Source organism: Littorina saxatilis, linkage group LG15, assembly GCF_037325665.1.
Source record: "Littorina saxatilis isolate snail1 linkage group LG15, US_GU_Lsax_2.0, whole genome shotgun sequence".
In the NCBI taxonomy this organism is placed as follows: domain Eukaryota; kingdom Metazoa; phylum Mollusca; class Gastropoda; order Littorinimorpha; family Littorinidae; genus Littorina; species Littorina saxatilis.
The window spans coordinates 41,331,569-41,354,322 of record NC_090259.1 but is presented as its reverse complement, the minus strand read 5'-3'; the positions used below and the strand labels follow the sequence as shown (position 1 = coordinate 41,354,322).

General features: G+C 43.2%; 1 protein-coding gene across 3 annotated transcripts in view; it reads left to right on the top strand.

Moving 5' to 3' along the window:
• LOC138949331 (uncharacterized) overlaps positions 1-22,754 on the top strand; it is a 617,348-nt gene that overhangs the window by 384,911 nt on the left and 209,683 nt on the right. For all 3 annotated transcript variants that reach the window (XM_070321116.1, XM_070321117.1, XM_070321115.1), the window contains one exon: positions 1,834-1,914. In XM_070321116.1, coding sequence (XP_070177217.1) covers positions 1,834-1,914 — 81 coding nt within the window. The remainder of the gene's footprint in view (positions 1-1,833; positions 1,915-22,754) is intronic.

The window sequence follows — 22,754 nt, the reverse complement described above, 5'->3', positions numbered from 1 at the left end:
GCCACTTGTCAATTGTTTCTCGTTCACAAAAGCACTAATCAAAAATTTGCTCCAGGGGCTTGCAACGTAGTACAATATATTACCTTACTGGGAGAATGCAAGTTTCCAGTACAAAGGACTTAACATTTCTTACATACTGCTTGACTAAAATCTTTACAAAAAAATGACTATATTCTGTACAAGAAACACGTAAAAGGAGAAACGTAATCCGTTAGTCGCCTCTCACGACATGCTGGGGAGCATCGGGTCAATTCTTCCTCGTCCTAACCAGTATGGGACTCCCCCTAACCCGCGGGGGGTAACGGTTTGAATACATCCAGGCATTCCCATAGTTTAATTGAACCTTGCCAAATATCAAGGACAGAAAAAGGCCATGTTCTGGCAAATAAATGAAAATTACTATTGTCTCGAATGTTCTTTGCAACTTCACACACTTACAGGATTGTATAATCTTCAGCCATGACCCGAGTTCCAATGACCTGTGTCACAGAGGGTTCAAATTTGGTTCAAAAATGAGAAATTATTGTTTTTTTTCATGTTTTGGATGCTAGATCTGTCAAAGTTTACACATTATTAGGGTGTGATGACCCCAAGACTGGACCCACGTCTGCTTGACCCTCATCACGTTTCAAGGTCATAATTTGTTTGAGTTCAGTTTTAAAAAAAGGAAAAACAATAACTATCGTCTTTTTGACGATAAAGCCCTTAGGCCTTCATTTAACTGAATCTAAGAACAAGTCGCGTAAGGCGAAAATACAACACTTAGTCAAGCTGTCGAACTCACAGAATGAATCTGAACGCAATGCAATTTTTCAGCAAGACCGTATACTCGTAGCATCGTCAGTCCACCGCTCGTGGCAAAGGCAGTGAAATTGACAAGAAGAGCGGGGTAGTAGTTGCGCTGAGAAGGATAGCACGCTTTTCTGTACCTCTCTTCGTTTTAACTTTCTGAGCGTGTTTTTAATCCAAACATATCATACCTATATGTTTTTGGAATCAGGAACCGACAAGAAATAAGATGAAAGTGTTTTTAAATTGATTTCGAAAATTTAATTTTGATAATAATGTTTATATTTTTAATTTTCAGAGCTTGTTTTTAATCCAAATATAACATATTTATATGTTTTTGGAATCAGAAAATGATGAAGAATAAGATGAAAGTAAATTTGGATCGTTTTAATTTTTTTAGGTTTTTTTTTACAATTTTCAGATTTTTAATGACCAAAGTCATTAATTAATTTTCAAGCCTCCAAGCTGAAATGCAATACCGAAGTCCGGCCTTTGTCGAAGATTGCTTGGCCAAAATTTCAATCAATTTGATTGAAAAATGAGGGTGTGACAGTGCCGCCTCAACTTTTACAAAAAGCCGGATATGACGTCATCAAAGGTATTTATCGAAAAAAAGAAAACAAACGTCCGGGGATATCATTCCCAGGAACTCTCATGTCAAATTTCATAAAGATCGGTCCAGTAGTTTGGTCTGAATCGCTCTACACACACACACGCACAGACACAGACACACACAGACACACACAGACACACAGACACACACACACACACACACACACACACACACACACACACACACATACACCACGACCCTCGTCTCGATTCCCCCTCTATGTTAAAACATTTAGTCAAAACTTGACTAAATGTAAAAAGCCTTACAAATTGTGTGTGGGCGTGTGTGTGTGTGTATGTGTGTGTGTGTGTGTGTGTGTGCGTGCGTGCGGGCGTGTGTGTGTATGTGTGTGTGTGTGTGTGTGTGTGTGTGTGTGTGTGTGTGTGTGTGTGTGTGTGTGTGTGTGTGTGTGTGTGTGTGTGTGTGTGAAGAGCTCGTGACGGGAGAGCGATGCACGCAGGGAGCCGATGAGTGCAAGTCTTCAGACGTGTGCGGCAGTGATGGCCTCTGCAGTGAGTATCCATAAACTGTATTTGAATTTCATCGTGGACTTTTGGAGTAACTCGATTCTTGGTGATTTTGATGTTTTTGAGCTTCAGACTAAGTCAATCTCTTTCCATGAAAAATATTCTCTTAAATACAACTGACAATGCATGATTTAACATTCTTGGATTGGATTGGATGGATTGGATAAGATTTATAGTCCAGTGAGGTTACCCTCATGGAAATTCGGGCTGCTTTCTCCCTGGGGAAAGCGAGCTGCCATACAATATACGGCGCTACCCATATTTTTTTTTTTCCTGCATGCGTGTATTCATGTTTCCTGAGACTTAATGCCGTGTGAGATGGAATTTTTTTACTTTATTCCAAGTCCCACGGGTATTTGATGGACATTTTTATCTATGCCTATACAATTTTGCCAGGAAAGACCCTTTTGTCAATCGTGGGATCTTTAACGTGCACACCCCAATGTAGTGTACACGAAGGGACCTCGGTTTTTCGTCTCATCCGAAAGACTAGCACTTGAACCCACCACCTAGGTTAGGAAAGGGGGGAGAAAATTGCGGCCTGACCCAGGCCTGAACACGCAACCTCTCGCTTCCGAGCGCAAGTGCGTTACCACTCGGCCACCCAGTCCCATCTTGTATCCTTCTTTCCATTCCAGGAAAGAATATAAACACCATTTCGTGATAAACATAATCAGTGTTGTCCTTTTCCTAAATATAATATGGTAGAGCAAGTTGCGCCACGACGACGTGAATTTGAATCTCTTGTACATTTCAAAGTTACTGGACCTGTCAACTCCAGGTGCACGGATCCCCTAGGCTATTCTGTCGTGCCTCAGGCAGCTGTCCGTTTGAAAAACATCAAGTTTCTTTGACTTTCATGCAAGGATTTATAATCTGCACACACAAAATCCATTAATTTTGGTCTGCCTGGCATGAACGAGTCGCCCTCGACCAGGCTCACATTAATCTCGCACGTGGACTAATAACGCTTAAAGCCTGCATGGAAGTGTATTTGCAGGGATGGCCAAATCTCAGAAGTTTAACTCGCCAGCCGGGCGAGTATCGGCAAAAAAGTCGCTAGCCCGTCAGAATTTCCACTAGCCTGTTACATACCACACATGTGTTATGACACAGTGAAAGTATGTCAAGTTTATTTGTCCACGCAAAATAGCAATAAAACGATCGACAACTTGGTTGTGGTCAGCAATGAATAGTCGTTCCCAGCTGGCATCTTGTCTGGCTTTTGTGTTGGCACTATTTGTCCCCCAACTGGCACTCGAAATGGGAGCATTAACTGCAAAAAACACCAAGACTAGTGGACTGGGTCGCCGAGTGGTAACGCACTTGCGCTCGGAAGCGAGAGTTTGCGAGTTCGACCCTGGGTCAGGGCGTTAGCAATTTACTCCCCCCTTTCCTAACCTGGGTGGTGGGTTCAAGTGCTAGTCTTTCGGATGAGACGAAAAACCGAGGTCCCTTCGTGTACACTACATTGGGTTGTGCACGTTAAAGATCCCACGATTGACAAAAGGGTCTTTCCTGGCAAAATTGTATAGGCATAGATAAAAATGTCCACCAAAATACCCGTGTGACTTGGAATAATAGGCCGTGAAAAGTAGGATATGCGCCGAAATGGCTGCGATCTGCTGGCCGATGTGAATGCGTGATGTATTGTGTAAAAAATTCCATCTCGCACGGCATAAATAAATCCCTGCGCCTTGAATCCGTATGTTGAAATATGTGCGCGATACAAATTGCATAAAATAAAATAAAAATAAATAAGACTAAAAAAAACTCTGTGCACTTAAAAACCCTATACACCTGCCCATGCCCAACAGCCTTCACCCCCCCCCCCCCCCCCCCATATGCATCTTCTGCGTCTTTTCACTCTGATAACGTGGATCCCAACTTGCGCGTACTTTGCATTCCAGATACTCTCACTTTATTGCAGGATGAAAGCTCTGTCTTGTCAAAAGGCCACACGTTTGTACCTTAACCGACAGGCGAAGTGGCGCAGTGGTAAGACGTCGGCCTCCTAATCGGGAGGTCGTGAGTTCGAATCCCGGTCGCTGCCGCCTGGGCCCGTATATTTCTTTCTTTATTTGGTGTTTAACGTCGTTTTCAACCATTCAAGGTTATATCGCGACGGGGGAAGGGGGGAGATGGGATAGGGGAAAGGGGGGAGATGGGATAGAGCCACTTGTTAATTGTTTCTTGTTCACAAAAGCACTAATAAAAAAATTGCTCCAGGGGCCTGCAACGTAGTACAATACATGACCCTACTGGGAGAATGCAAGTTTCCAGTACAAAGGACGTAACATTTCTTCCATACTGCTTGACTAAAATCTTTACAAACATTGACTATATTCTATACAAGAAACACTTAAAAAGGGTAAAAGGAGAAACAGAACCTGTTAGTCGCCTCTTACGACATGCTGGTTAGCATCGGGTAAATTCTTTCTCGTCCCAACCAATATGGGACTCCCCCTAACCCGCGGGGGGTTGGGCCCGTATGCATGAGGAGGAAGTCAGCAACACTGGAAGTAGAGGCCTCTTTCGGAAGTTTAACTTTCCAACTGTTTACTATGCATGAACGCCGGAGTGGTGACTTCGAGAGTATTCGGTCAAGGTCGCGAAAATTGGGGGAATCCTAACTAGTACGCATGCGTTTGTTAACGGTAAGCATGCCACCAGAAGAAACAAATCTCATCGCGAGTTCAAAAAGGCGAACGTTGAGCGCGCTGTAGTACCAACAGCGTTATTGCTGTTGTTTTTTGAATGGTTAAACTAAAGGGTCGGTTCAAACCTGTGATGATTGTCTTGGAATCGAATGACTGCCTATGACAAATGACTTTGTTGGCTTGAATATTAGGAGAAGAGTAAGTGATTATGTTGAACTTTTTTTTTTGTTTTGTTTTTTTTTTGTTTTTTGCGGGGAGTATCCCTCTTCGTTGATCTTTTTTTCTTTTATTTTTTTCTGCTTTTCATATTAATTTTTCTACTTTAAATGTACCTATATCTTTAACAATACTATTTCTAAATGTTTGTTAAACACGCCCAAAAAACTTCCTTAACGGTAATTTTTAATAATCATATTATATTTACAAATCACTTTATCCTCAACGCATTTCCGAGTGAACATAATTTTGGGGCACAAAAAAAACAAAATCAGTATAATCAATTTCGTTCTCACAATAAGTACAACAATTACTGTATGTTGAACTTGTGTTTAATAATTTTATATCGGTAAAACTGTTGGACAAACATAGATTGGTTATAGGGAAACTTTGAGTTACTGGTAAAGTTTAAAAGGAAGAACATTATGCAGTAGACCGTAAATAACTAAGTTTAGTGACTTGTTCCTTAGTTATTGGGGAAATGTCTGTCAAAAAGTTTAGAAAAGACAATACTGTTCATCGGTGTTTTAATTTGTTTTCCCTCGTTAATTTTTGATTACCGTATGGCGATGCATGGTTATGTTAAAAGTTAAAAGTCAAGATTCGATTTTTTTGTGGAAAGCATAGGACAGTTTCTTTACGCGTTTAAAAAAAATTAACACAGAGGCAAAAACCGGTTGTTGCAGTCTCAATGCAATTGAGGTCTATTAAGAAAAAGGTTAATTAAAAAAAAAAAAAATGTGTAGCTCCCAGCGGCACTTGAACCCAGAGCGTCGGATTGAAATTCCGAATCCGTAACCACTGCACAATGATACTCGTCTAGAAAAAGCACTATGCAAAGATGTGTTATCAGTTATTCAGTCGTGGTAGTTTGAAAGCTCACCACCTTCGCCGAATGACTCAAGCACGGTTTTTTTGGTCAGTAAATGATTGTACTGTCGGTTTTGAGCCCCTCTGTTTCAAGCTTTTCACCTAAATTAAACAAGAATGTCACAGTTCGTGTCTATGGTGCAAGGTAGCCGACCGTCTCATTGTAGCCAAGTTACGACAGTTGCTCGATTGATGCATTTCACGTCTTCAATATTGTGTCTGAGCTCATTTCCCAATGAGCTGCCTTTAAAACCAGAATGTCAGGCAATTGTAGCATGCGTTGGAGGTTTCTTTTAGATGGGTAAGGACCTTTAAGATGCTTTCTTTCTTTCTTTCTTTATTTGGTGTTTAACGTCGTTTTCAACCATTCAAGGTTATATCGCGACGGCTTTAAGATGCGATATTACCCGCTATTACGAGCTAGTCGTGTGACAGAGAGTTTTCTTGCACACGAGACTGTAGATGTTTCACGACGGCTTTAGCCGGAGTGAAACAGCAGCAGTCGAGTGTGCAAGAAAACTCTCTGTCACACGACTAGCTCGTAATGGCGATTATGTCTCACAGCATAGGCATAGAAAGATATAAATGAGTTTTTGGGGACGAAATAACAGGCACAGAACCAGACTGACAACACAATTGCCTTTTCACACATACCGTACACACGCATGCGCGCAGAAGATAGATCCAATTCGTTTCGTGTCTTTTTCTGGTTGAATGCATTTAACAAAGTATCAACCAACGTTTCTGAATCTTTCAATGAAAAAAATAAACTTGTTTTGAACCAAACAGCACAAACCAACGAAAGCTAAACACACAAACACACGCGCGCACTAACACAGATTGAATGCAAAGCGCGAACGAACACGGAGAATTTGTGTAGGTCAGGTCGTGGGAAAGTCCACCCGAAATGTTCCACAGGGGAACTGGTTGTGTTTGGATTGTTCTTTTTCTCACAGTGATGTTGATGTTGTTTACAGTGCAGTTTTGAAAGAATATTTTCCGAATTTTGGGCACACTTTCGTCTTTCGGTTCGTTTATCTTGTCGAAGTAACATTCGAGTGTTTATAAATCCAAACCTTCCATCACCGCTGGTGCAGATTAGACCTGCCTGACTGTCTGCGTGCGTGTTAGAGCTGAAGACGAAGCCTCAATCGCCAAAGCGTCACCCATCTGTAGGTTCTGAGCATCGGATGTACGTTGATACGTGGCAAGATCCGCACGGAACTGTCTATGCACCTTTTCCTAGTCACAGGTGTAAGGTTCGATCTTTTCTTTGCAATTTCGTCCTCTGTGTACGTGGCAAAGCGTTTCACCATTTTCGGTTTTCGTTGCAGACGACGATAGTGAAAATAGTACCTATTGTTTTGTTTTGACCTTTCGTATTCAGGGTTCTTCATTGAAGCTTAGTAAAGGGATCGTGTCGTGTAAGTGGAAAGCTGACGAAGCTTTTGAAAACAGAAATTGAATGAAGAAGAAAATGTGGCTTTCATATATACAGGAGAACGGGGTTGGTGTTATTCTTTTACCGTCAAACACTTAGTACACAGATAAAACGTGATTGACTGACCAAGGCCTGTTGGCACACTGTTCAGAATGCACAACAAAATGTAACAACGCTTTGATACCCATTTTTTTACGTTCGTGATCACTTGAAATGAATACTGAAAACATAAGTGTTTAAGGTAGTGACTGAATGTATGTAAAGGTAAACATTTTCAGAAATAAATGCATAATCAACATAATTGATTTCGGCATCAAAGCGTGTAACATACAATCTTGCACACGTTTGCTTTAGTAGTGGCAAAGAAGGAATGCGTGTGACATCGTCGTATAAATGATGAAATTAACTTTGAAAGTGGGAACTTTGGAAGCAAAGTTGCCAGCTACTCGGTATGCACGAGCTAACTTGAACGCCGAAGTAGTGGCTTCGAGAGTCCTGAGGTCAAGGTCGAGGAAATTGGGGGAATCCCAATTAGTGCGCATGCGTTTGTAAACGGTAGGCTTGGCGACCAGAAGAAACAAATCTCATCGCGAGTTCGTAAATGGGCGAACGTTGATCGCGCTGTAGCTTTTACTATAGTTGTTGTTTTTGACTGGTTGAACGAAATGGTCTGTTCAAAGCTGTGATGATTGTCTTGAAATTGAATGACTCTGTAATAATGATTTTGTTGACCAGAATGTTGGGGAGAATAAAACTTTTTTGTTTATGTGGTAGCGAAGTCGGTTATGTTAAACCTCTTTTTTTTTTAATGATTGTGTATCGGTAAAACTGTTTGGTAAGAGCGAACGTTTTGGGCTACTGGTCAATTTAAAAAGGCAGAACTCAAGTTTTTTGGGGAATCAAGATATACGGTGTAGTGAAAAGAAGATAAGTTCAATAACTTTCATATTAATTGGGAAAATGTGTGTCCAAAATTTTACAAAAGATAAAATGTTGTACTTAGGTGTTAGTAATTTATGTTTGTCCTCGTTAATTGTGAACAGGATGTATGTTTATGAAAAGTTGAAAGTCAAGATTGGATTTGTTTATCCTACGCGCTTGCGTGCATGTGTGTTAGACATAGAACACTTTATTATCTCAATTTCGAGAAACTCGGGTGTGGTGAATCACAACAAACAACATAAAACGTAAGAAAATAAATAAAATATCGAGGCGCAAATAATCAGCTCATAATAGTGTGTGTGTGGGGTGGGGGGGTGGGGGTGCACACACACACACATACCGTCGAACACACACACACACACACACACACACACACACACACACGCACGCGCACACAAACAAACGCACAATTATACCCGCACGCACGCACGCAACACTTTCACACACACACGCACGCACACACACACACACACACACACACACACACACACACACACACAAACACACACCCTCCCCCCCACACACACATGTGCGCGCCTGCACTGCAAACGAATGAATAAATGAACAGACGCACACATACACACGCACGCACACACACACACACCCACACACACTCATACATGCACACAAAGACGCCCATTTACATAGAAACACCCCCTCCTATTAGCGGGGATGAAATTTTAAGAGTGGTGGCCAGTGACCCAGAACGAACAAAAGTCAAAGCTGGCAACTCAGGTTTGTATTCAGGGAAATTTACACGAAATGCACGCACGAGATACGACTTTTCTTTCTATTTTCTCTCTTTGGGACTTTCATTTGCGCTAGATCGGCCGGTTTTATATAAAAAACCGAAGAAAAGCCCTGCTATTTTGCACTGAGAAACTTTGGAAGCAGCGTGTTTACTCCTGGGTTTCGCTGTAGTACAATTAACCTCACTTACTTCCTCGTTTGCTTCAAAAGTAAGCTTTTTTTCCGTCTCATGCATGCGAAATTGAGGATGTACTTCCGATGTCGCTCAAAACGTAGGAAGTTGTCGCAAACTACCATCAATTACTTCCTCGCTTTGCTTCGAAGTAAGCCCTTCTTCCGGCCCATGCATACGAAAGTGAGGCAAGTTCTTCCGATGTCACTCAAAACTTCGGGAGTTTTCGCAAACTTCCCCCATAAGCATACGGGCACTGGTGGGTTGAGAGTGGAGATTTTTTCCGATCTCCCGGTCAACTTATGTGCAGACCTGCTAGTGACTTTCGTGTGTACACGCAAGCACAAGACCAAGTGCGCACGGAAAAGATCATGTAATCCATGTCGGGGTTCGGTGGGTTATGGAAACACAAAAATACCCAGCATGCTTACCCAACGAAAGCGGAGTGAAGCTGACTATGTTCTCATAGTATAGTGTGGGGAAACCAAATGGGCAAACGAGCTCACACGTCACCATAATTTCTGGAACGCTGAAGAAGAAGAAAGAAGTTCCTTTAACCAAAACCACAAGCAAATACAAAACACTCCTTGACTGTGAGCATGTTTCCCGTATGCTCAGATGGATGGCTGTGTTAGGTTCAATGCGTAGACGTCCTACGTCACAGGACATTTTCATTCAACTCTTCCAACCAGTGGAATTGTACATTTCACGATGTCAGGGAGACATAAAAGCTATTAAGCCAAAACCCATCAAACAAAGCAACCTCTCTGATTCAGAACTTGTTGCCACACAGATTTGACATCATCATAAAACCAGCAAATAAAGGAGGAGCCGTTGTGGTTTGGGACCGTGACATGTACATCCAAAAAGCTAATCAGCAGCTTCACAACACTACTTCCCTTTCTCTTACGGAACTAACACTTCTGTCAGACAAAAACTGATTGCAAAGACCATCAACACTGCTATCACACAAAACAAGCTTCCTACTTCGTCGCCCAAACTTGTCCTTATTGTGACCTGCATCAATCTATTTACAGTTATCCAATACGAAGAATATCCCACAAATACGATAACTAATACGCTGATTGCCCATGTTAGTCAAAAACAGCGTTTCTGAGTCTTTGGTCTCACCATGTGGTGTGAAAACATTTTATAGAGCTAGAGAAGCAAATATTTTGTTTATGATTCATATATTACATATGAAGAAAGGTGAGTTGCATAAGCATTTGCTTTTCTTGTTTTATCCAAGCGAAGCTGGAGGTATCCCACGAATGCTATACTGTGATCGACTTTGAGAAATGTTCATGCCGATAACACATGATAAAGAAGGATTCTTAGTGACCTAACTGAGGCTACAGTTGGAGATGGAAGTTCACCAAAAATTGTGAACATACTAACTAGAATACGGTAGGTGCCGACCAATTCTTCGATTTTTGATCCCTCGCCATCCAAGGTCGCTTTGTTGGGGTAGAATTTCCGAGACTACGGCAATATGTTCGCGCAAGCATACGACGTCAAGATGATTTGACGTCAATGACTCAAGACTCAAAGATGTTAATGTCCCAATATAGCTATTCTGATAGACACGTGGGGGAATTCGGGGGCTGTGATTGGATGGTCTCACACTGTTAGGAAACGCTACCGTTGCTGAGCTTTGGTTCAGTTTTGTGTGTTGCATGTAGTTGACTTATTTGTACTTTGTGGGAAAGTACCGATATTATATTTTGTAAACACAATATTTATGCTTGGACGAGAATGCAGGTGAACTTTCTAGTCCTGTCAAAACAAGTTGTTTACCACGCTGTTTTAGTCGTGAGTTCGTGGCGTTCGTTCGGATTAAGTGCGTCGGCGCCTTTGATGTACGTCATAGAGAATGTCGCTAGTTTAGTCCATGCACGGCTCGTATAATGTAGTTGTATCATGTTCGGTCTGGAATATTCTCGAGATTGAGTATTTACTATATATGCCAGCGCGATTTGTATGTAAAAAAGCTTCTATTTGAGTTCTGCTACGATGTGCAGTTGTATGTATTGAATGCTGAATAAATCCTCGAACTCAATTTGACGAGTTGTTTTCTGCTGCTGCGAAGACGGGCGACGTAGAATAAAAGAACACAACTATACGGCATTTGAGAACTTGTGGCAATCTCAAGTGTCGTGTAACAATTGGGGGCCAAGCCAAGGATCTACGTTTAACGCCAAGGGTTTTCCAGCAACAAGGACCAGTGTCAAGACAGTCACAGGAGGTAGCCATCAATCGGGTGTATCCTGAGGGATCAGTATTGAGACTACGGAACCGTGGATTCGGTGTGACTGGTGAAGAGTTTGGTAATCGCCGCAGCTCGGTACGGTGAGCGACGCCGGAGTGTATCGGGATTACAGAGGTTAGCTGCCGTTTGGACGAGACGGACTTCGTCGCGGAGCTAGTGCATTAATACTACGAAATACGACTGAGGTACGTCGTGTACGTATCGTGAGCAGTGTGCGCCGTCACGTTAGACGAGGAGGGTGGCAGCCTGCGTCTACGAAGGTGACCAGCGACGAGAGAAGCATCGGAGGTGCAGTAGAGACTGTGTTCTTTTAGAAGACTACATTCGTCTACGTTCGGGGCTGTGAAAGAATACAGACGAACGCACCGGAAAAGACCAGAATGGCTGAGTTCTGGGGAAAAGGAATTGAACTGGGACTAAAAGGCAAGCAGTTGACGGAGTTCGTCGAGTCCCAGACACGACTCCAAGCGCAGCGTGAAGAAAGACAAGCGCAGCGTGAGCGTGAAGAAAGAGAAAGAGAAGCACAGCGTGAAGAAAGGCAAATGGAGCTGAAACGCTTAGAGCTCCAGATAGAAATGGAGACGAAGCGCTTAGAGCTTCAGACAGAAATGGTGCGTGTTCAAAATGAGCACGAGGCACCACGCCAAAGAGATAACCAGCAGCAAATGTTACACAGGGCACCGAAACTTCCAGCATTCGCTGACGGGAAGGACCAGATCGACTGCTACCTTGCAAGATTCGAGAGGTTCGCTGAGAGTGCTAGATGGCAGCGCGACGACTGGGCGATTCTACTCAGCGCACATTTGACTGGGGCAGCACTTGAGGTCTACGCTAGACTCTCAAACGATGACGCCAGAGACTATGATGTACTGAAGGAAGCTCTGTTGCGTTGCTACAACTTCACTGAAAGGGGCTACCGTCAACGCTTCCGCGATTGCCAGCCATTGTCTGGAGAGACACCGAGCCAGTTTGTGGAGCGCCTGTCGTCATACCTGCAGAAGTGGGTGGAGTTATCAGGTGAAGAGCAGTCATACGAGAGTCTGCGGGACTTGATCGTGAAGGAGCAATTCCTTAATGCCTGCCCGAAGGAGCTGGCGACCCGCTTGGAAGAGCAAAAACTGCGGGGTTTGAAGGACATTACTGATGCTGCTGAGCGTTATCTCATTGCTCATGGAAGGACCCTGGGGACGTCAAAGTCAACGAAACCTTTCCAGAAGAGCGGAAACCAGGCAAACCAACCTGCCAAGGGACAAACTGAGTCCGCACCATCATCCAATGAAGGGCAGAACATAACGTGTTTCCATTGCAATGCCAAGGGCCACCGAGTCGCCAACTGTCCCCAAAAGAAAAATAACGGACATGTCAATGACAAAGCGCAAGAACATCGACGGAGATATTACGACAACAAGAGGCAAACGAGTGGCTCGAACCAACAAGTATGTGCGAGCAGCGTCATACTTCCAAGGGCTGCCGAGCAAGTGGCTACACCATCGGACGTGGAAGAATGTATATCTGATGGCCAGCTTCTACTCGCCAATGGCAAGTCAATCTCTGTCGTCGCCAGCGCAGCTGTGTCAGTGTCGAACATGCCCGTGTCGAAGGGATTTGTTGAGAAGCAGGAAGTGACTGTTCTCAGAGATTCGGGCTGCAATGGAGTCATTGTCAAAGAGGATCTGGTGCCAACAGAGAAGTTCACTGGTGACTTCAAGTGGACGCTCATGGCTGACAGCAAATGCGTGAGGGCACCAGTGGCAAAGATCCAGATAGATACTCCATACTTCACCGGAGAAGTTGAGGCCGTCTGCATGAAGAAGCCCTTGTACGATCTATTAATTGGGAACATTGGGGGTGCGAGACGTCCTGATGACCCTGATGTCGAATGGAGAATGGGCGCAGCTCAGCCTGCTGTTGAGGAGGAAGACCCACTGCCATTCGCGAATGAAGATATCAGTGAACTGTTACGAGATGACAGAACAACTGTGCATCGCCGCGACCAGCCGCAGGTTGTAAGCGCTGTGACGACCAGAGCCCAGGCGAAGAAGGACAAAACAACTACGCCACTCAGGGTCACCAACAGTTCTGCAACTGCTGTCGTGGACAGGGATCAGCTGATTCAGCTACAGGAAGCTGATTCGACCTTAACAAAGTACAGGAGTCGTCCTGCCAAGGAGATGACTAAGGGCGAAGGCACTGTGCACTTTGAAGTAAAGGCCAAGATCCTGTACAGAGTGTTCCAGCACGCGAGAGTCAACGGTGGGAAGCCATTACGTCAAGTTCTGGTGCCTCAACCACTTAGGCGCCAGGTGATGGAGGTGGCCCACGACTCTATTATGGGAGGTCACCTGGGTGTCAAGAAGACATCGGACAGAATCCAGGCTGCGTTTTACTGGCCAGGACTGCATGCAGATGTGACTCGATTCTGCCGATCGTGCGATATTTGCCAGAAAACCATACCTCGAGGAAGGGTCCCGAAAGTGCCGTTGCAGAAGATGCCTTTGATCGACCGACCTTTCAAGAGGGTGGCCATTGACCTCATCGGCGAGATAAAACCGCCAAGTGAAGCGGGTCATCGTTGGGTACTGACCCTGGTAGACTATGCAACCAGGTACCCAGAAGCCGTGCCTCTGAAGAAAATTCACACAGAGACTGTTGCCGAGGCACTTGTGGACATTTTCAGCAGAATTGGGGTTCCTGAAGAGATCCTCACAGACCTGGGGACACAGTTTGTCTCTGAATGCATGGAAGAGGTCAACAGGCTGCTGAGCATTCGTCACTTGACTACGACAGCTTATCACCCGATGTGCAATGGGCTGGTCGAAAAATTCAATGCGACGCTGAAGTCCACGCTTAAAAAACTATGCAGTGAGCAGCCAAGGCAGTGACATCGCTACATCAACGCCTTGCTATTTGCATACAGGGAGGTGCCACAAGAGTCCACTGGATTCTCCCCGTTCGAGCTGATGTACGGGCGGACCGTGAGAGGCCCGATGCAAATACTAAAGGAATTGTGGACGAAAGATGTGGACACACCTGAAGTGAAGAACAGTTACCAGTACGTGTTCGAGTTGCGAGAGAAACTGGAGGAGACTCTCGAGATTGCGAGAGAAAACTTGAGAAAGTCTCAGGATAGTGGAAAGCACTACTACGACCGCAAAGCCGCAAACAGGAAGTTTACACCAGGTAACAAAGTGCTGATACTGCTCCCCACTGATCACAACAAACTACTGATGCAGTGGAAAGGCCCATACGAGGTTGAGGCCGTGGTAGGGATCAACGACTACAAGGTGAATGTCGGCAAGAAGTCCAAGATCTACCACGCTAACCTCCTGAAACTGTATGTGGAGAGACCTCCGGAAGCAGTACAGGTCGCAGCAAGTGTGGAAGAACCAGCCGAACTAGACGAGTTCGACGGTGAGGAACTACTGGAGTTGGGAGACCTCCACAAGAAAGAGGGAGTGGATGACGTCAAGCTAGGACCTGTCCTGACAGAAGATCAGCAGAAGGAGCTGCATGATTTTATGGGCGACTTCACCCATAGGTTCTCTGATGTTCCAGGCTCTACGTCCTTGGTCGAACATGAAGTCCACCTGACATCTGACGTTCCTGTTCGGTCAAAACCATACCCTATCCCGTTTCAGGCTCGGGAATCCTTGAAGAAGGACATCGACAACATGTTGAAGATGGGGGTCATCCGTGAATCATCATCCCCTTACTCATCTCCCGTTGTTGTTGTCAAGAAGAAAGACGGCACAAACAGGGTATGCATTGACTTTAGGAAAGTCAATAAGATCACCGTGTTTGACCCTGAACCAATGCCGACGGCAACTGATCTATTCCGACAGTTAACTGGCAGTAAGATCTTCTCAAAGATCGATCTCAGCAAGAGATATTGGCAGATTCCTGTGCGCGAAGAGGACATACCAAAGACCGCCTTTGCAACTCCAGACGGAACGTATGAGTGCCTGCGGATGCCTTTTGGCATGGTGAACAGTGGTGCTACCCTGAAGAGGGGAATGCGAAAAATGTTCAAAGGAATGAAGAATGTTGTGTACTACTGGGATGATCTGCTAGTCCACACGGAGACCTTTGCGGAGCATCTGGAGACTTTGAGGGAACTGTTTTCCCGCCTGACAAAAGCCAATCTGACCGTGAGACCCAGCAAGTGCATTTTGGGGACCGACAACGTTGACTTCATAGGTTATTCACTGAAGGAAGGTCAAAAGGGGCTTTTGTTGGAAAACGTCACCAAGATCCTCAATGCGCCACGTCCTGAAACCAAGAAGCAGGTGCGATCCTTCCTTGGATTGGCTGGGTACTACAGAGAGTTCATTCCAAACTTCGCCGCCATAACGGCACCTTTGTCGGACATGACCCGAAAAGGATGCCCCAACCGAATACTCTGGGGACCAGCTCAGGAGAAGGCATACCAGACCGTGCGCGACCTGATGTCACGAGACCCGGTGCTACGCCTTCCTGATACTGCCAAAGAGTTCATCTTGCGTACAGACGCATCGGACGAAGGGATCGGCGCCATGCTGATGCAAGAGCATGGAGGTAAACCGTTTCCGGTCAGCTATGCCAGCAAGAAGCTGTCAGGAGCCGAGAAGAACTACTCGACCATGGAGAAAGAGTGTTTAGCCATCGTGTGGGGAATCAAGAAATTTGAACTCTACCTCCAAGGGGTGAAATTCGTGCTTCAGACTGATCACAAACCCCTCACCTACCTGAACTCTGCGAAGTTTGTGAATAATCGTATCATGAGGTGGGTGATGTACTTGCAGAACTTTGATATGCGAGTGGAATCGATCAAGGGTTCAGACAATGTTGGAGCAGATTTTCTCAGCCGAGTATGTGAGTAAAACTGTGTTCATTCTCCAACAGACTAATGTACATACCTGGATTTCAATCTGTTATGTATACATAATATGTGTACATGTAGCGTTTCAATGATTGAAAGAAATTAGGTAAATTTCTTCTGGTGTTGGGGGTAATGTTAGGAAACGCTACCGTTGCTGAGCTTTGGTTCAGTTTTGTGTGTTGCATGTAGTTGACTTATTTGTACTTTGTGGGAAAGTACCGATATTATATTTTGTAAACACAATATTTATGCTTGGACGAGAATGCAGGTGAACTTTCTAGTCCTGTCAAAACAATTTGTTTACCACGCTGTTTTAGTCGTGAGTTCGTGGCGTTCGTTCGGATTAAGTGCGTCGGCGCTTTTGATGTACGTCATAGAGAATGTCGCTAGTTTAGTCCATGCACGGCTCGTATAATGTAGTTGTATCATGTTCGGTCTGGAATATTCTCGAGATTGAGTATTTACTATATATGCCAGCGCGATTTGTATGTAAAAAAGCTTCTATTTGAGTTCTGCTACGATGTGCAGTTGTATGTATTGAATGCTGAATAAATCCTCGAACTCAATTTGACGAGTTGTTTTCTGCTGCTGCGAAGACGGGCGACGTAGAATAAAGGAACACAACTATACGGCATTTGAGAACTTGTGGCAATCTCAAGTGTCGTGTAACACACACATCCCTTTTCCGATCATCAAAGCATAACGCTACGGAAGTTGGTAATTTTTTGCCGATATATCCAAACGATATCGGCAATAACAAAGATTCATGGTTCCGGTTTCTTCCTCGTGTATAAAGTACACGCATACCTCGCCAGGTTTGTTTCTGTGACTAGTCGACAGACGATGCCATTTGCTTTGTGTGTGTTTTTGTTGTTGCTTACTGTACATGACATTTTTATTGTGTGTTTGCTTAACGCCCAGCCGACCACAAAGGGCCATATCAGGGCGGTTGTATATGATATACATTACGTGTAAAATCCAGTTCTTTAACAGGCAATAAATCTTGCAAAGTTCAAGAATCTGCAATCTGAAGCGACTTATCTCTGATTCTAGCAGACGATCTTTCCAATGTTTGACACAAAATCAGCAAACTCTCCTGTCACATAGAACGTCCAATGTATAGTGCAATGTTGAAATGAAGTTACCGGTCTAAAACATTTAGTCGTTTCTTCCGAGACTATCCTTGTTCTCTTATCATCAACAGATTTACCGCAGTCTTCATCGCGCGAATCCCCAACAGAAGTCAGACTTTCGAACATAGAAAATACGCAAGCAAGCATGATACGTCATGACGTCATATGATTCCTAGCATATTGACGTAATGCTAAACATCCGGTTATCTCGAGTCTTCTCCGTAATATATGTTCGTGGGTTTTTCAATGTTCGGTGATTTCCGTGGATACATGCGCAAAGGGATATGCGCACTATAACCTTCGTCTGTAATCAACGACATGGACCATTCTGGTACATGTAGTTGTTGCTGACAAAAACATGCTTTAACACAGAATATAATGTCAGAATAGCTATATAAACGCTATTGTGTTTTCATCGTAGCAATATGGTCCGATATTTAGACTCGAACAAGTATAATGCGACTCGTCTTCGAATCGTCGGCATTATAGCCTACACTAAGCACAAATAATTAAGGATATTTTTTCAGTGGTATAGCCCAGATGTTAAACAGCATTTTTTTGGTCAGAAATACACGTGTATTTGAAGATAAATCTTTCTTCTGCTCAAAAATGTGCTTCTGGAATCTGAGTAATATTTGGGTATGACGTCACAGGCCCGTGACCACGCCTACCCTCAAAAACGACGTTTTTTGACGGCATGATTCACTTTCAACCGTCAAAACAGTGACTTAAACTAAATGATAATTTACATTTTTTACATCCGAAAGTTTATTTGGTGTCTTACCTAACAGTTCATACACATTTCGTTCAAATCCGTTGCGCAGTCAGGCTGATCTAGCATGTAAAAGAGAGCGACCACAATCCTGAAAAAGAGCAAAAAATACAGGGTTTTTGTGGTGTTTTTGCTGGGTAGCTGCACTTGATATGCAATAAATCTAAAACTACAAATAGCAGCCTCTTCAAATATCACAGAACGATTACAAAGACCCTCATCTGGATTCGCGCTTGTACTTGGAGCAAACAGAACCCGAGAATGGACGTTGTAACGGTTTTCCGTTAACAATTTGCAAACGTTCGTAACATCCTCGAAACAAATGCGACATGCACCCAACTTTGTACACTTTGCAAAAAATTGTGTCATTACATGTCTGCCAAGTTTCTGAAACATTCTTTCAGGGGCTCAAAAGACATAGCCTCATGACTTTGAAGAAATAAAAATGTAAAATCTCACTCCACTGCGCTGTTCTATTTTTAGACGATAACGTCTGCAAAACTCATATCAAGGTGGCTGAGTGGTCGCGACACACACTTTCCACTAGCAAGGTTAATTGCACAACGCTCAGCGATTGAAACCTTTTTCTTTTATACAAGATCTGCTGTAAGGTGTGTTGTTTTTGAAATTTGTCTTTGGCACGGTGTTGAGTTTATGCATCTGTCTGTCTGTGACTACGTGTGTGTTTGTATACATGTGTGCATGATCCGACCTCCAAAAAATTATTCATTTTGAGTTTGTGTGACTGTTCCCGTAGCTTGATGTTCACGGTTTACGAATTAAGGGACCACCAAAAAGGCGTTCCCTCTGTGTCATAACGGACAGTTAACAGTTCTCTGTATAGTAGGCCGTTATGACCTCGAGACAATGCTCTTACAGACTCTTAAAAACTTGGTGATGTCCATCTCCACAGCTCTATTTCGTAGCATTTCAACTGTCTGATTCGTCACAGCAAATGCCAGATTGTGTCTCGCCGCTATCAAGACGACGATGAGAAAAACCCAGTGTTGCCTCCATCTGACGTCATATTTTTGGAATTATATGACGTCATGTCTGCATGCTTGTGTCTTTTTACATTTAGTCAAGTTTTGACTAAATGTTTTAACGTAGAGGGGGGAATCGAGACGAGGGTCGTGGTGTATGTGCGTGTGTGTGTCTGTGTGTGTGTGTGTGTGTGTGTAGAGCGATTCAGACTAAACTACTGGACCGATCTTTATGAAATTTGACATGAGAGTTCCTGGGTATGAAATCCCCGAACGTTTTTTTTCATTTTTTTGATAAATGTCTTTGATGACGTCATATCCGGCTTTTCGTGAAAGTTGAGGCGGCACTGTCACGCCCTCATTTTTCAACCAAATTGGTTGAAATTTTGGTCAAGTAATCTTCGACGAAGCCCGGACTTCGGTATTGCATTTCAGCTTGGTGGCTTAAAAATAATTAATCACTTTGGTCATTAAAAATCTAAAAATTGTAAAAAAAAAATAAAAATTTATAAAACGATCCAAATTTACGTTCATCTTATTCTCCATCATTTTCTGATTCCAAAAACATATAAATATGTTATATTTGGATTAAAAACAAGCTCTGAAAATTAAATATATAAACATTATTATCAAAATTAAATTGTCGAAATCAATTTAAAAACACTTTCATCTTATTCCTTGTCGGTTCCTGATTCCAAAAACATATAGATATGATATGTTTGGATTAAAAACACGCTCAGAAAGTTAAAACAAAGAGAGGTACAGAAAAGCGTGCTATCCTTCTTAGCGCAACTACTACCCCGCTCTTCTTGTCAATTTCACTGCCTTTGCCATGAGCGGTGGACTGACGATGCTACGAGTATACGGTTTTGCTGAAAAATGGCATTGCGTTCAGTTTCATTCTGTGAGTTCGACAGCTACTTGACTAAATGTTGTATTTTCGCCTTACGCGACTTTTTGATTCTTTGTCTTCTTTACTTCTTTCTTATACAGCACAGCAGTTCTTTTCTGCAACTTCTACTGAGCAAGTTGTTCGCATCATCCGTGAAGGCTATCGGAGAACGAGAAACAAAATTATAGAAAAAGTCCTTTAAAAAAGTTGCGCGAAAGACACCAGGGACAGTATTTTTCACCTCTTTTCAAACGATCATAACTTTTGAGCCCGTAAAAGAATGTTTCTGAAACTTGGCACACATGTAATGGCACCATTCTGTGCAAAGTATACAAAGTTGAGTGCATATCACATTTGTTTCTTGGACGTTACTAACGTTTACACTTTTTTTTACAGAAAAACCTTTACAACGTCTATTCTCGGGTTCTTTTTTTCTTTTTTTTGTGCCAAGCACATCATTGTGGGGCTTTTAATCAATAACATGCATCCGTCTACAATTTATCATCATTCATCCATCAACATTTATAATAGATATGTTTGGCAAGTATACACAACACACAGCATTAGGACATAACAGACAGACGGACATATAACATACCGTTTCCCTACAATTCTCGGGTTCTGTTTGCTCCAAGTACTAGAACATATACCGATGAGGGTCTTTGTTATCGTTCTTTGAAATTTGGAGAGACTGATATTTGTAGTTTTAGATTTATTGCATATCGACTGCGGCTACCCAGCAAAAACACCACAAAAACCCTGGATTTGTTGCCGTTTTTCAGGATTGTGGTCGCTTTCCTTTACACGCTGGATCAGCCTGACTGCGCGGCGGATTTGAACGACATTTTTATGACTTGTTAGGTACGACACCAAATAAACTTTTTGGTGTGAAAAATGTAAAATATAATTCAGTTTAAGTTACCGTTTTGACGGTTGAAAGTGAATCATGCCGTCAAAAAACGCCATTGTTAAGAGTAGGTGTGGTCACGAACCTCTGACGTCATACCCAAATATTGCTCAGATTCCAGAAACGCACTTTTGAGCAGAAGAAAGACTGATCTTCAAATGCACGTATATTTCTAAACAACAAACTGCTGTTTAACATCTGGGCTATACCACTGAAAAAATATCCTTAACTTTTTGTGCTCAGTGTACTTGTCTCGTCTTAATATCGGACCCAATTGCTACGCTGAAAACACAATAGCTGTAAATAAACACAAGGAAAATTGCCTCGCAGTGACATGCGGTTTAAAACATAAACAACATCTCAATCACTAACAGTTTAAAATCCACTAAAAAATCCATAACATTCTGTGCAATCACTCATGGAAACAGACACCCATATTTACACACGCACAAGCACGCAGGCTCGTCCACACACACACACACACACACACACACACACACACACACCACACACACACACACACACACACACACACACACACACACACACACACACACACACACTATCTCCCTTGTTTACCTCCTCTCGTCTCCCCTTTCCGTTATTAAACTTACAATGATTTAAAATGCTCAGCGTAGACTGTGTTGTACACCTAAAATTAGAATATCATAAAAGTTCATTTGAATAAGAGACATGATTGCACAAGATACTAAATGACTACCAACACTTTCAATCCATGGGACGAATAGCAGTGTCCGGTCAAGTAACACTCGCGCACATATAAATAGCCTACACATTCTCATTATTGCGTCTGGGCACACACACACACACACACACACACACACACACACACACACACACGCACACGCATGCACACACACACACACACACACACACACGCACGCACGCACGCACGCACACACACACACACACACACACACACACACACACACACACACACACACACTGTCACGTTTCATAGATCAGAGAAGGTGATTATGAACGGTTAGTTACTACTAACTAACTAACCACACCACGATCCACTCTCGCAGTCATACAAAAAAGATAGAATCAACAAAAGTATAAGTTTCAGACGCCTGTTTATATACTATCTCGCCACCTCCCTCGAGACTTCACTCCAAAAGATGTTTTACAATCAAAACGTAAAAAGGGGTCACTGACAAAAATGCCAGTTAAAGTTTAGAAAATTATAATAACACGCTGATCTCGTGTAAAGACAGGAAAAATAACTGGTCCGCCTAAAAGCGCTAGTTATGCAGGTGTCACACACCCCACGTTGTCACCAGTCAAATAAAATCATAAACATGAAAGATGACTAGGTGGTATATAGGGTGCAATGACATGGTACACTTAGTGCCACTGAGTGGGCGACTCGTAAATAGTCTATTTCCACAACTGCTCCGTTGACTGTAGTGCCGGTTGGCGTCGAACGAAGCAGGGAATAGTGGAGATATCAGGCGCCTCACTCAGTCGCTGAAGGTCCTCCCAGTAGTCTACCAGAAATAGTAGAAGTGTAGCTGGTAGGACGACGACAGCGACAGCAAACCACCAGAACACCAGGTTACCGCAACAAAGATGATCCGGTTACAGCATACCCGCAAACATCAGTAGTAGGCAGATAGGTAGATAAGTAGGCAGGTAGGCTGCAACAAAAAGCATTGGTGCACTAAACATGCCACGCAACCCTTCACACTCCACCTTTAAACATGTCACCCTTCTATATTTCATAGAACACGTGGGCCTGCACAACGAACTTTTAAAACAACAAATCAGCTATTTTACTTCCTTCTCTCCATACCTGCAAAAACCATATACAGATTATACTTTTAGCGTCACAAAGAGCAAATTATGCGCTAACCTGGAAAGAACAACCGAGAGTATTTCATTCCACAAACATTGACTCGTCAAACAGCGTTTATAATAACGATTTATTACCTCA